The sequence below is a fragment of the Chaetodon auriga genome, chromosome 20 (genome assembly GCF_051107435.1).
Source record: "Chaetodon auriga isolate fChaAug3 chromosome 20, fChaAug3.hap1, whole genome shotgun sequence".
Taxonomy (NCBI): domain Eukaryota; kingdom Metazoa; phylum Chordata; class Actinopteri; order Chaetodontiformes; family Chaetodontidae; genus Chaetodon; species Chaetodon auriga.
In genome coordinates this window covers 8,843,552-8,858,973 of record NC_135093.1, presented here as the reverse complement: position 1 = coordinate 8,858,973, position 15,422 = coordinate 8,843,552, and the positions used below count along the sequence as shown (strand labels likewise).

The following is a 15,422-nucleotide window of genomic DNA, read 5'->3' as shown; positions in this document are numbered from 1 at the left end:
TTAACTAACTGGCAAATGGCTGCCTCCTCTTGCTTGCTTATCTACGGGATGAGCTGGGAGGTTATTTCCATGCTGTACAGCTCATCAACAGCTCATGAACTGCAGCCCTTCCTTATGTGCCGAGAGGGAGATGGCAATTTGCTGAAGTCTACCCACCGTCTGCATCCTCTGTGTGTCACATGCCTGAAATGTGATGAATGTGTATGTCGCGGGACCTCAGTGATTGGAGAAGTGATGGGATTGTAACACACAGATTATCTAGTGAAACAGGTGAGCATGGCTGTGTCTTATTATTGCCAACTTTACCTCTTCAACCTGTGAAAGCAGAAAGAGAGCTCAGAAGTAACCTGTGGGCCAAATCTGGAGCTGCCAATGGAGAGAGAGAGACAGTCAGTGATACAGCTGAGATAGAAGAAGAAGAAGAAAATAGAAGAGGGCATGTGAGAGGAGGAATGGGGGAATCGGCAGTGGAGTTGAAAATTACCATAAATGACGGGATGAGGGTTGATATTTGGACCTTTGAGAATTACAAGATGGGACTAAAGAGAACCAGCTGCACATGGAAATCTGGCTGGCATATTTTCTCTGCTGCCAGAGAAGATTTTATAAGACAGACAAGTGAGATACATGACAAATGGAGTCAGTCAGCTTAAAAAGGGTAACACAGAGGGAGAAACAGGAGTCCACAGCCACGCCAGCAGCCCTGGCTAAATGCTAACACCAGCATGCTAACATGTGGACAGTGACAGCGCTAACATGCTGATGTTCAGAAGGTGTAATGTTAACCAAGTTCACCATTTTAGCTTAGCATGCTAACATAACTAATTAGCACTTAACACAAACTGAACCTTTATATCTTTGCATATATTGTTTATTTTATATTTTTACACACTGAACTTGAGTTGTCTAGTTTTGTTGTTTTTTTTGTCCTTGTCGAGCTGTATGTCTTTTTTCCTATGCAACTACAATGAGTGCAGTGTTTACTAAGTGCATCCATACTTGGCCAATAAAGCAGATTCTGATTCTGATTTATATTAGTTTTTCAAATATTTGGTCATAAAACATTGACATTTTGACGTGATGATGGTGCTAAATCACTTGATCACCAAGTCATTTAAATTCATCCTTTAGAGATATTGGATTTCATGGCAACCCATCTCATAGTTGCCGATTTCACTCTGAAGCAAAAATGTCAAGCTGCTGATGGCACAAGAGGAAAAGTTTAGGGATCACACGGATTTCAGGTTTTATCTTATCAGGCCTTTTCCTAATCCACCTATCAGATATCAAACTTTCACCAGCTGTGTTGTGACAGAAAAATGCATGAGCTAAAGACCATTAGTGTTCAAAGTTTCATGGCAGTCCATTAAATTGTTGTTGATATATTTCAGTCTGGACCAGAGTGGTGGACAGGCCAAGAAGCATACTCAAAGAGCAAAATAAACATTAACAGCCAAGAATTTGAAAATGCCAGGACTTTAAAGTGACTATTCATGAAAATAACGAGACTGCACAACTAAAAAAAAGCTGTATTTGTGTCAGCTGACCGGATCTGAAACTGCTCAGTTACATTACAGAGACCTGCGCTCGGCCTCAGGCTTGTGTTTGAGAGACAATGAAACAAGACGAAAGGACGAGAAAGAGACAGAATAATGCAGACCTATTCCAAGCAGCAAGACTGAGTGTAAAGCCAGGCAGAGGGTTTGAGTGGCAGGGTCGACAATAGAGAAATTAGCTGTGCTGAAGAAAAGCATGGATCAGCAGTTTGAAAAGGTTGACAGGGAACAGAGTCAAGGTGCTGCAGAATGGAGAAACCAGAGGAGCTTGCAGTCTCAGGCTTTCCTTTATTTTCCTGGAGGTTCGCAAATTGGTTGGAAAGGCCTGTCAGAAATGTGTACATTGACTGTAATGAAGTCCCTGGTGGTATCGGAGTGTGTGCAGCTAAATGGAATTCAGCCATCACTAATTTTATCATTTACACCTGTTCTTTTCCTGCTGTGACACCTTAAAAGTCAAAGCAGCTTAATAACGAAATGAGCTTCCGTGGCTAAAGACTACTTCCTGCTGCCATTTAAATGTACCAAAGTCAAACAATGTCTTTCCAGCACACTAGCGTCTGCAGTGGAACACCTCTGTCCGCCCTGTGCACTTTTCCCTCCCCCAAGGCCTTTTCAGCTAACATCTTTCTACTGAAGTGGCTGAATGGAGCTGACAAATTCGAACCCTCGTGTGAATAATTGATTCAGTTTGGAATTTAGATTATATTGCGAGCTGCTGTGTTGCATCCCTTTCATGCAGCGTTGTAGAAGTGGGTTGTTCACTAGCAGGAAAAGCTGTAGAGGGCTTGCAACCTCCGTGTTTGAGGTCAGGATGAGGCCGTCGGTGAAAGACATACAAAATATTTGTGTATGTAGGATAAAAGAACTGTCAGTGATTTGCAACCAAAGATATATAGTATGTTCATGCATAGCCCATATAACATTATTATTGCAATCATTATCATTATTATTTCCCATAGACCCCAAAAAATGCAGAAGTAAAGCTTATGTTGAGAGAACACAAAAGTTAAATTCATGACAAGTCCCAAAGAAAAGGATGTGAGTATAAATCTGAGGCATTTGAGGAGCAGATGTGTGATGTATTTTCACAAGGACAGAGAAAACCACAATGGCAGTGATGACATTCAAGCAACCTCCTGCATTGATGTTGTATTGTATTTGGCTGAATATGACACCTTTCAGCATCCATCCTTGGGGCAAGTTAGTACACATAGTACAAAGGGTTAGATGACCTCCCTCAGGGGCCTTTCAGATGGGCTCTTTGGGACACTGACAAGAATGGGAAGCCAACCAACTGCTAAGCAGCTGCCCTAAGCAAGCTGCTGCTCATTCAAATGCACACACACACACACACACACACAGACAGAGTGAATGATACACTTTGTGCTTTTTGAGCTGAGTGTCACGTTTCTTTGAAGCAACCGGCTTTATAATATGAGATGGTTTTTAATATAACGACACTCCATTCATTTATGTCAGCTAAGCAGTTTAGCGGGTGCTTCTGGGGGGAAAAAAGCACGCTCAGCAGAGCTGGAGCAAGGTGAGGCGATGGGTCATAAGACTGGGAGCCTTGGAGTCGCCTTTGGTTTCATATGGTGTCGCTTGGGACAAAAAAGGTGACAAAGGTTGGAATGTATTGCTTTCCTTTCTGCCTTTACAGGAATATTTTTTATTGACTTTAAAGGATATTGTATGTTGGCATTTTCTATATGAATATATGAATTGCAGGATAAGTTTACCACTGACAATAAACCTAATGCAACATCTGTGGATAAAGTGGTCACAGCCAGTAGATATATCAAAGCAGGGGCCACATGTCTGTAAGAGGTCACAAGGTTCAGATATGCTCTGAAATACTTTAAATATATTGTGTATCTGTCTTCTACTTCTTTACAAGCTGCAGGCAAATAACAAATTACCATTGACACTGTTCCGCAAAACCATGCCTCTGAGTTCTGTTAGTTCTCACATGTTGTGTTGAAGCATGAATCAAAATACTGCCAGAGCTCCTTACAGCTGAGACTCATTTGTTGTAGGATTTGTACCTATGCTTTATGTTTGACACATTTTTCAACCCTTTTGTATCAGAGAAGTCCTGTAGATAATGTACTGAGCAGCTGATGTTGTTTAATAATTCGTTTGATTTTCTTTAATGACTGTTTGTGACTGTTTTGTGCATCTCTGGCTGTTTGCTTTTTCACTCCCTTCAGCTGCATCATGATTTCACAAATCTCCTTCTGTAATGCCTGTGAATAAATGTGTGAAATTTAATTTAACCTCTAAACATTACCTCTGAGAGTGTGTAACTCATCACAAAAAAAAACCCCTAGAAGAACGTGACTGAGGAGCCTGAACCTCTGCTGCCATCTACTGTACATTTGGAGCTACTCACCGTCCCACAAGCACCTCAAACCATTCATTCAAGTCAGGAAGTCAATGCAATAAACGGAAAATACAGAAATGTGACAATGAACCTTTTCCAGAAGTGAAATGTTTATTTCAGTCTTCCAAAACTTCTACAGTTAAAAATTTACCAGCACTTTCCCTCCATTATCACCATCAGCTGCACTCTTTGTTAGCTACACTAATTTACACATCAACAGTTTAAAATGTATCAAAATCTAAAAATTCCCAGTTGTACCTGGAGGACAAGGCAACTGAACGCTGTAACCTTCTTGCTTTACAATACTTTGTTTTTTTTTTAACAGATGTCGTGTATTTTGACAACATATAGCATAGTAGCAATCTGGTATGTTTCTAACAACAATGACAAACAGCAGCAGATGTATTAAATGCCGACAGAAAGAGGAGATAGCATTTGCTGACAGTAAAGACTTTTGACATCACAGGAAAAACAAAAATAATGTCCATTTCTCTGAAAATATACTGTATAAAACCATTTCCTTAATGTAGCTTAAGAAAGTTGGTATTCTTGGGTAGATCTTGATGACACGAATGCAACCACTTTCACATGAAATTGGCATCTCCAATCCCTGGGTAGAATACACTGATACTCAGACAGTAAAATATGACATTAAAATACAGCTTTAATAGGACAGAGAGCCACAATATTCTTGTATCCAGTTCCAATTTGTGGCTTGAATTAAATAAATAGAAGTTTAATTTGTATGTTAAAACGCATGTGTTAAAAGAGAAAAAAAGAGTAAAATAAAGGGGCTTCAAAACATAATTAAAGGTTGCCAGTGAGGGCTGAGTCCATGAGGTCATCATCTTCATTTCTCATATACATTGGACTGGGCCGGGATGGACGATCTGAACTCAGCATGGACAAAGATGAATCTGAAGCTGAGATGGGCGACCGAGACCAACTGTCTGCTTTAATTGGATGTGAAGATGGACCCATGGACATAGAGGACTTCTTTTTCTCTTTGTCCCTGTCCCGTTCTCGGTCTCTGTCCCTCTCCCGTTCCCTCTCTTTCTGCTTCTTCTTCTCCTTCTTGTGTTTCTTGTGCTTCTCCCCTGAGCTGAGAGGAATGGAGCTCATGTAGTCCTGGGGAGGGAGCGGGCGAATGGTCTGGTCGTCGTCTGAGCTGGGGCTGTTCTGGTGGGACTTTTCGGCTACTGAGCTGCTGCCCGACTCACTCTCGCTGTCGTGGTTGAGCGGGGTGTATCCTGGTGAGCGGCTGTGGCTCGGGGAGGAACGGTCATGCTTGGGAGTAGAGCCACTGAAGAGGGGGGAAGCTTTGAGGCTAGAAATCTGGGGACGCATTGAGTCACCAGATCCTTCCCCTGCTTTCTGAAGAGTCACTTTGGCCTTGATGCTTGGTGAGCCACCATCAGGTTTGCTTATGATAATTTTGGCCAGACCGGTTGTACCCACGCCCCCTGCTTTTGAGTCCATTAGCTTTTTGTCCCCAGTGTTCCCCCCTGAAACAGACACTTTTAATTTTGCCTCTTTATCAGACTTTTCCCGCTTATACTCCCCACTTTGAGAGGACGAGGCATGCTTGGAAGGACCCATGTTTGAAGGTCCACTGTTGGGAATATTTCCAGGGCCACCACCACCGGGAGCAGATCCCGAACCAGTTCCCCCTGCTGGTGGCCCTACCTCACAACCATCCTCCCCAACTCCTCCTCCACCAACACTCTTAAGTTTATCTATGACTGCTGTAAGAGAGGGTTTCTTGTTTCGACTGGGAGACTTTCCTTTGGCATTGGGGTTATTTGCATTGTTCTGACCAGCGCCACTGCCCCCACTTCCTCCACCTCCTCCCCCTCCACCAGTACTGCTTCCACTTCCTCCTCCTCCTGCCCCTCCTCCCCCTCCGCTTCCACCTCCACCACCCCCATACTGAGACTGGGAGCCACCTGAGTAGGTCATGGAACCAGAGGATGAGGATGAACTGGAGGATGATGAGGAAGATGTGGAACCAGAGGAGCTCCCACCCATTGGCTTTTGGGAGCTCATTCCTCCACCAGAGGAAGACTTGGACCCTCCAGAGCTGCCACCTCCTGAACCCATTGGTGATTTAGCTTTGGAAGAAGGAGGTGTTCCTGGAACCTGGGACTGCTGCATTTTCATAGGGGAGGACAATTTGTCACCAGAGCTACTGGAACGGGAGTGAGACGGGGAGATATTGAGCTTTATGTTGGGGTTCATGAGAGACCCAGAAGGCTTGCCCCCCTGAGGCTTTATTTTATTACTACTTCCAATTCCACTCCCACTACCTCCAGGCCCTGACAGTCCATGCTTGGTGATTGGGGAGGATCCTGGTTTGCCAACACCCATTCCTTGGGAAGAGCCTTTAGACTGGGATGGCCCACCTCCACCCCCTATTCCTGCACTCCCTGGCTTGGAGCTGCTGCCTTGTGATGTGGAGCCTTCTTTGGACTTGACCTTCCCAGAGGAGGAGGAGTGCGAATGATGGCTTTTGCTGCTGCTGGTTCCTCCTGCTCCCCCTGTGCTGCTTGTGGCTGAGCTGCTGGAGGTGTAACCACTGTGGGATGATGTTTTCCCCCCGGTTATGGTCCCTTTTGGGATCTGAATAGTGATTTTAGGAATCGGTGGTGTGGCGCCGCCGGGAGGAGTTTGCGAGCGTCCTGAACTACCAGGAGATTTGGAGCCTCCTCCACTTACACTTCCCCCAGAGCCTGAGCCACCACTAGGAGGTGTATATGGTCGTCCCCCTGAGCTGTGAGAGGGAGACTTCCCGTCTGGGTCCATTTTTTTGCGTTTCGGTGGTTTTTCTTTAGACTTTCCCTCACTTGATGGAGTCCTGCTGCGTTTGACCTGTTTTCCCTCTGTTGAACTGCTTCCCATCCCTAACCCAGAACTGCTTCCTCCACCACCCCCATTCTCATCCTTTGGCCGCATGAGTCCTGGCTGCTGTTTAACTTTTGGTTCTGCACTTTTAAAGTCACTGCATGTTGTTCCGGGGCCCAATATGAGGGGGCTCTGGGACCCTCCACCATGTGTGTCTCCCAAATCAGGAGCTGGCCCCATGAGTGGTTTTCCACCACCACTGCTGCCTCCAAGACCCATCCCCATATCAAAAGTGTCCTTCAGTGAGCGCTCTGGGCTGCTCTGTCCATGTGGAGTGGGATTCTGAGGTGTTCCTGACGGGGTATTCTGCTGGCTACTTCCCCCAAAACCCTTGACAAGGTCTATGTCTCCGTCGGCACTTGGAGAGCTGTCATCAAAGTAGCCATGGCCTGAGGTCAAGAGGTCAGGGTTGAAGTCATTAGCATCAGGGAAGAAATTGGTGGACGAAGAATCACTGGTGGGAGTGGCGGCAGTTGCAGCTGCCTCAGCAATCAAGTCAGCAGCATCAGTAAAAGGATTCTCATTGCTGTTGGTATTGAAAATGTCTGCCGAGTCAAACACTGCGCTGCCCTGACCTGAGCTGGAGGAGTCACGGATTGGGGTACCTAGGGGGCCTACATCCTCCCCACCACTGCCCATGGGGTGCTGCCCATGGCTCCCACAGCTACCTTTGCCTGTCTGTTCGGGTAAATCTGACAAGATTTCTGTGATATCAGGTCCGATGCTGTCAGAGCTAGAGAGACGAACCATACGAGGTGGTACAGTACCTGGTGGTAGCTGTTGCTGAGACTGGACATGAGACTGTGAGTAAGGCATGCTGGGGCCAGAGGGTGGTGTTCCACATTGGCTAGGTGCTGGAGTGATGCTATGCGGTGTGTCTAGGCCATCAGTAGTCAGGTTGACATCAAAAATAGAATTTTGAGATGCATCCACATCCATAGACAGGAGTTCACGGTGGAAGTCATCCTCATGTGTGACTGGATGGTGCTGGTGGTGTTGTGGCATCGAAGATGCCTGTTGTGATTTCATGCCTAAACCACCACTTCCACCACCTGCAGCAGTACCGGGCATCATGGCACCCTTTTCTGTCCCCCGTGGGCGCTTCTTTTTCCCTTTGGTGTTACCTCCAGAGCAGGTACCACCCATGCCCTCTGTCCGTGGGGAGCCAGATGAAGAATTCTGCCTCTCTAAAGGACTAGAACCATACAGTGTGGCAAAATCTTGTGTGGGGTTGTCCTTCAACAAGTTCATCAACATAGGATGATTCTTGGTGTTGCTGGCAGGGGAGGATGTTGGGGGTGGAGTCTGGTGGGGTGGTGGTGCATTTTGGGAGCTGGGACTAGAACCCACACTTCCAGTTATCTGTAACAGACTTGTCAGTATGGGATTCTGGGTGACTTTGTTGTAGTCATCTGAATGACCTTGACCAGGCTGTTGTTGCTGATGTTGTTGCTGCAACTGTTGCTGGCCAGCCACCCCTCCTTGGGTTGGAAACTCTCCTCCTTGGGCTTGCCTCTCTGTTCGGGAAATCCCAAAGAGAGAAGTAATTGGACCTGCAAAATTAGGTCCCCCAGGGGGTCCTCCTCCAGTCGGTGTGTTGCCTCCTGTAAGCCCAGGTAGTCCCATAGGGTTAGTTCCATCGCCTGTTGCCATGTTGTAGGTGGGACTACTGGAGGGTGGCAGGTTATTCTTCACCATGATCTCCACTGTCTGTGCAATTAGTGAGAGGGCTGGAGTGTCTGCCTGGATAGTCTCCGCTTTCCTCCGAATGGCCCGCATGGTTACAGGGATGGACATGCATCTACGAAGAGGTGGAAACAATTACCATAAAAAACATATTCAGTCCACATTTATGCATTGAAGAGGAATTAGCAATCTTACCTTTGAACCACTTTCGTGATGAATTCATCAGTGCAGATAAGAGCATCTGACAGTCCTTTATATAGCTTGCAGGACACCTGTCTGGAGTCAATCACCTCCATGACCACTAGAGGAAGGAGGTCAGACAGGACAGAGGACATGCAAAAGAATGATATTGCAACTGATTTCACAATTTATAAATTTTCATATCACTTTCATTCAAAGATCCTGTTTAAGTAATATCAACACATGCTGGATTATTGAGATTTGTGTAGAAGTGAGTGCTCACCACAGACTAATGACTCATTGACTGGATGCTGGAAGGACACGCTGAAACTTGAGTCAGTAAGAGGACATACTTCAAACTGCAGCAGGCCTGCACTGTCTGAGGAAACACAACGAAGATACTACACTCATCAAATTAATACATCAGACACACACACATACACAAAAAAAAGAGAAAAAAACACTGAGTACAAGTTGTTGACTAACCAAAGACAATAAGTCAGAAGCCAGGCACTTACCTTCCTTGATGGAAGTTCGTTTCACACAGCTGCCAATCAAGGTGTTATAGGCCGCCTGGTGCCGGATGATATCCAACAGGAGTGGCACTTGTGCTGGGTGGCGGAAGGGGATCTTGGACACCAGTGCTCCTTGAAGAGAACGACCGTCTTGCACTGGGGCATCACCATTCAGGAAGTAACAGTGCTGCTGATCTGGCAACACCTATGAAAGCATAAAGGTTGTCTTTTTTATTTTTTCTAACACAAGCACTTATTTTTGTGGATAATCTAAAATGTCTTTTTTTGTATTGGTTGTGTGTATCTTTATTTTTACTTATTCAGGGTCCTTTTCCGTTTGCAAACTACAGACCATGAATGTAGCTGTCTTTCATAACCACAAAGCACAATTGAAAACTATTAATTTGGATGCAGAATGACAGGAAATTACATGTTACTACACTTTTGTTTTCCAAAAGTATATGAAGACAAGATGGCAGAGAGGGGTTCTGTACAAAAGAACATGTCATGTACATGTCAAACAAAAAGGCAGAACGAAAGCCCTGTACAACACTGCTGTAACCAAATAACAGCTATGAAACCATAAAGCATAGGTAGGAAGTAGAAAGAAACTGAATAAAGGGTAAGAAGAGACATTCAACATATTAATGTGTGTGGAGGTACTGTGCGTGTCTGCTCACACAATAGAAGTGCATGTTGTGTGAAGTCGGTGGTGTGGAGCTGCCCTCCTCCAAAAGCTGCCGCTGGCTCTGGACAATTAACTGGTAGAGAGGTGACAGGCTGGGTGGGCTCTCAAACACTGGGATCGCTGTGAAGAAATGGAGGGGTTGAAGTCCAAATCATCAAACAAAGAAGTATCTTTCTTTCAGTACATATGTAAGAATACAGTGTTCATGAGGTTAACTCACAAGTAGCATTGCCCATCCTCTGAATAAAGGACAGTGAGAAAGGCATGGGGCGGTTCATCTTGAGATAAAAACAGGCTGGCAGGTCCACACAGTTGGAGTTGGTCACAGTGGAAAAGGAAGGTGTCCTGAAATACGGCAAAAATATATTAATCAGCTGTCTCTCTGTTCTCTGCAGGAATTTATATGTTTTTACTGAAAATAGGAGGTACCCCTTGTTGTCCACTGGGTGCGATCCAGTGATGAGCGGAGCGATTGGGAGCTTGTAGACAGCAGAGGTTCCCTCAATTGTCACAGAAACACTGACACCCAGAGAACGTGGAACTGCAAAGTTTATCCAAGTGTCCACACAAGGAAAAGAGTGACAGAGGTCACACAAGGATAGTTAGAGTGCTTTAGCAAATCATATGGCTAGAAGCTCATCCTTGTCCTATATACATTTATGAATTCAGCCACTTCATCTATGGACTTACCATTGCTGTCTGTTAAGTTGAGTTGTGTGCCAGTTCCCTCCTCAAATATGTCATAAGGGGACACGTAACACTGAAGAGTAACAAGATGGCCACCACTCCTGGCTGTCAACAAGCCCACACTACCGTGAAGAATGGTCTCCACTGTATTGGCATTGGTTGCTAACCTAGAAAACACACATCAATCATCACTGACTGCATTACAAAAACAGATGCTTACATTGGGCTTGTTACTCCAAATTATTCATTTATACAACTAGCTAAATAAATGTATATTTTAACAGGTGCACTGATTTATTAAACAGGCTATATTTTGTTGATATCACAACCGCCAAAATCAGCAACTGCATCACTGCTACCTTTAACATTTTGAATAGTTCTCTCTTCCTGCATGACTCTAATGATGAATGATCTCAGTGTAGCTTAAAAAATATACTGAAACCAGCTGCTAATACATCTCTCTCATACACCTGGTTAAATAACTAACCAGGAAATGACATGCCTCTGTCGATTTAGGTGCTCTTGTTAGCTCCACACTAATTGAATCTTGAGACCATTATCACTTATAAAATTGTATTTTCAGTTTGCTTCATTAGCCCATAGCATGATATCACAGCCTGCCAGCATTTGCTAAACACTAGTAGCCCAAAGATACTAAGGATGAGGTACAAGGTGACAAAAAGAGATCTTGTGAACTTACCTAAACATGTGCATCATCTTGGTGAGATCAAGCTCCAAAGACTGCAGTGCTATATACATCTTGGTTTTAAGCTTGCTGGAACACAGAAATTAAGATGATTAAATAAACCTGGAAACAATAACAACCATAAAAACATGTGGCATCTGCGCCTCATGGAAGAACTGTTTTAAACAGGGCTGCCGGGATTAATTTATTTCAACGCTCGTGTCCATTACAAGCAGTTAAATGTATTTTTAGCCTCATACTAAAATGAATGAACAAATGAATAACATTACTTATCAGAAAATAAACTGTACTCAGTTAATCAGATGTCTAGGAGTACTCCACAACTATACCAGACTGTTTGGATCCACAACACTCACGTAATGGACAGAAATGACTGATTTTTCACTCAAAAGTCTACTAACTTGTCTCCAGGCAGCTTGTACAGCTCCACCAGTCCTTTCAGATGTTTGGAAAACTCTTCAAAGTTCTTCTCCCTGATGTGATGCGGGAAGAGAGGTGCTTTAGACAGCTTTCAGACAAATACAAGCATTTCTCACAGCTGCCTGCATCAATCTACAACACAGAAATCCTTTACTATAGTTTGTATTGCTTGTCATAAGAGGATTCTACAATGAAGTACGTGGTTTCTACTGACCTTAGATGCTGAATCAGCTCAGGACAACTCTGTGGCCAACAAATACAGAGAAGAAAATTATAATACACATCTTCACCATTAATGGAATCAATTAAAGGATTAGGGTTAGTTTCTCTTGGAGAACCATTTGAATAATGGAGTCATATAGAAGTTACAGTAAACTGACCGTAGGGTTTTCTCCCTGATGAGCCACCTTGACATCTACTAGCTGGCCACTGGTGTCCAGCTGCACCTCCACATAAAACATGTCTGATGTGATGTAACACTCTGTACCTGATGGGCTGAGGTGGGAGCCCAGCCTGTTCAAACGAGACAAGAAACAACAGAAAATGACAGAGATAGAGTAAAATGTTTTTTTCTGTATATCAAACAATTGACTCAGTCCAGAAGGAATAATTACAAGGAAGGAAAATAGTACAAACAGCAAAACACCTGTAATAATCTATGAGTAGCCCACTCAGCTATTTCATGGACAAAAGTTTTGAGAGTTTTATTTTCATATATACACTCCTCAAATAATCAACCTGAACACCTTTCATCCTCCATCATCCTCTAACTCCTGCACTGAAGGGTGCCTTCTGAATTAGTCATAGTTGGGAGACGACAGGTGCAAAAGGGGAAGCACTCACATGTTTTGCCGTGCGATGGATTCTAGACGATCTGTCATGGAGGGCAGAGATGAAACTGAAAAAGAAGGAAGAGAAGAATAGGAACAGTTAATTTCAGTCTGACTAGTTGTGTTTCTAATGAGGGAAAGTAACACATTCTTGCTGCTCTGCTCTCCCTTGTGCTCCTGTACATTCAAAGCTACTTTTGTCCCTTAGAGTCTCACCTTTCAGCGCTCTCTGCAGGGTCTCCAAGCAGGTGAGCAGGAGCTGGTGACCTGCGGCATTCATCACACCACGTTTCTCCTGGGACAGTGTGAAGAAAAACAGAGAAATGAGGTAATAGTTAAAAAAAGATTAAAGTGCTATGTCAACAGGATTTATTTATCAAGTTTGTTTTTCACTGGCTTAGTCAGCATTACAGATCAGACATTTAAATGTCACTGCTATAGTTTCACTGGCCCAGCAGTTACATTATTAACATATGAACTTCTTCGTGGAATTATATAACTAAATGTGCACTGTGTGCAGAATTCAATCTGACTGACCGTGACAGACACTGACAATCACTAATGTTTGAGTCAGACCATGTAGGAATGAACTCATGTTCATCAAGCATTGAGTCTTCTTTTTTCACGATGCAAGAAGCAAGTTACCCTTAGCAGCTTGTTCCTGGAAACTTCCAATATGTTTTTTCTGCCCTGCCTGCTTTTTCTTGAATTTCAACATGTCAGTTCAGGTCTGACTATAGCATCAGAGGGTATCAAGACTGTTTGTCAAAGCACAACCATGCCCACGCCTACTGGTTCCAGACCTACGGGCACTCTTTGATATAGAAACCAGCCACAGGTTTAAAGAGGTGCTTTGTAAATTCAAACAGCTTATTTTCTTTCAGAGAAAGATGTCTCTGTCTCACCATGGCCTGACGCACAACCTTGCAGGTCTCCTGCCATGGCCGTGAAGCATTGTGCTTGGCGTGAAGCTTCTCCAGCAAAGCAGCCATGCGACTCTGCTTCTCTGCCTCTGAAAAAAGATGCAACGTACATTACACAACAGCTGAACAAAAGTTTACAAGTTTCAAACATTTTCCACACATCTCTAGACGATTTAATTAAACTGTAACATAACTGATTGACGGCCATCTTTCAACCATTGCATGAACAAGTTTCTTTTGTTTTTGTTGTAGAATGTACTGGACTGCTGTACTAGATGGCATAATTTCAGCTAGGTGCATCTTCTAAACTGTATTACTTATGATAATACAATTTGGTCAAACTAACAATTAGTTTAATGAAGTACAACTGAGAGCACGAATCCCTGTTACGTTAGGGGAGTCCAAACTACAAGTAAATTAATGGTAGATATGTTCAGCAATAAATCAATCAACAGTTTACTTCACTTTTGTTTTATATGAAATGTACCAAAACAAATGCACCTGCGTTTCTGAGTCCCCCACTGATACACATATAAAACTGTGTCATGTCATGGTGTCAACAAAACAGAGGCTAATGTCTTTGTATCATGATCTGTCATAATGAGCTACCACAGGGCTACAGCTTCTTAGTTCATACTTCATAGGTGGGAATACTTGCACGTTTGTTGTTTTGTTGTACTTGTCAAATTAAGGCAAACTTGTGTGGTATCAGTACATTACTTTCACGGACCTTACGGTGGCCCCTAACGTTAACGTTACTGTTTAGCTATTCAACAAAGTTGATAGCGAGTTGCTAACGTTAGCTATTTGCTGACTATAGCTAGGAGCTAACTACTAAGTTACCTCAACAAGCACAACATTCTGCTCGGTGCCATTCACTTGCGTTTCACGAGTGAATGTTATTAATCTTGAACAAAAGAGGTGTAAATTCGCCCACTTAACACGTCAAAAAGATACATAAAAAAGAAACCATTAACGTTACACAGTCGGTTAAGTTAGCTGTTAACGCTAGCAGCCGTTAGCCTGAGACGCAAACCACATCATTGGCAATAATAACAACAATCAGGAAAACAAAATTAAAGCACGGGTCGCGTCTTACCTGTGGCCTCTTCGGGTTTGATCCGATCTCCATGAGTCTGATTCCCTCCTTGCTGAACCGAGAGAGACAGCTCTCTCGCAGGGCTGCCGCTCTGCATAGTAACACCAGGCCCCGCCGCCATTGTCCCTCGGTCGCCGTTTCAGTTTCGCGGCTTCGTTTTCCCCTCTGCTCCCTCTGGGCTTCCGTACTGTAGCATACTCGTAAACGGGTGAGTGGAAAATCTTCTATTCTCTGACTCGTATTAACTTCACACTTGGGTCCAGCTCACATAACTTCTTCTTTAGTTTCAGAATAATATGTTTTCGAGACTTATTTAGCCATGCAATTCATTTATGCCCTTTCAAAGAAATGTTAAAAAGCAGGATTAAGACAGGTTTTCATTTGCATGTTTGCAACGTTTCTGCAATTATTATTCATTTTTAACGACGTTCTGTAAGATGTCTGTAACATGTCTTTGCCTTTATTCCTGAACACAAAACTCAAATCCCTTGATTGGACTGCTTAAAATAAAAGACAATGTCTTACAAAGACTCCAGATGGCGTACGATCGCCGCAAGTAAATGATTCATGATTTGCCAAGAGCAAATAACAGCCAAAATCCAAGGGAAGGTTGAAATATTCATGTTGATATTCAGAAACAGAATCATGCAGATTCTAAACATGATGATTGTTTTCATCCTACAATTTATACTTTATATAACCTCATTTATCAACGCAGTCACAGGCAGGGATAGATAATTAAGCAGCAAATAAAGACATTTTAAACAGCAAAAGCAGCCATGCCCTGCACAGGCAACCACACACACACCCACCCACACACACCTGAGCCTATTGTACAGCTGAGC

General features: G+C 43.6%; 1 protein-coding gene across 1 annotated transcript; it reads right to left on the bottom strand.

Annotated features, from left to right (window-relative positions):
- Positions 1-4,032: 4,032 nt before the first annotated feature.
- med1 (mediator complex subunit 1) lies at positions 4,033-14,777 on the bottom strand. Its single transcript, XM_076760090.1, has 16 exons — positions 14,578-14,777; positions 13,461-13,567; positions 12,772-12,850; positions 12,569-12,623; positions 12,106-12,238; positions 11,940-11,968; positions 11,707-11,778; positions 11,300-11,374; positions 10,603-10,766; positions 10,342-10,453; positions 10,133-10,257; positions 9,905-10,032; positions 9,228-9,429; positions 8,993-9,088; positions 8,725-8,830; positions 4,033-8,644 (listed from the first exon to the last, which is right to left on the bottom strand). Exons 1-16 carry the CDS (start codon positions 14,696-14,698, stop codon positions 4,750-4,752), a joined length of 5,499 nt encoding a protein of 1,832 aa, XP_076616205.1. The 5' UTR covers positions 14,699-14,777; the 3' UTR covers positions 4,033-4,749.
- Positions 14,778-15,422: the final 645 nt, after the last annotated feature.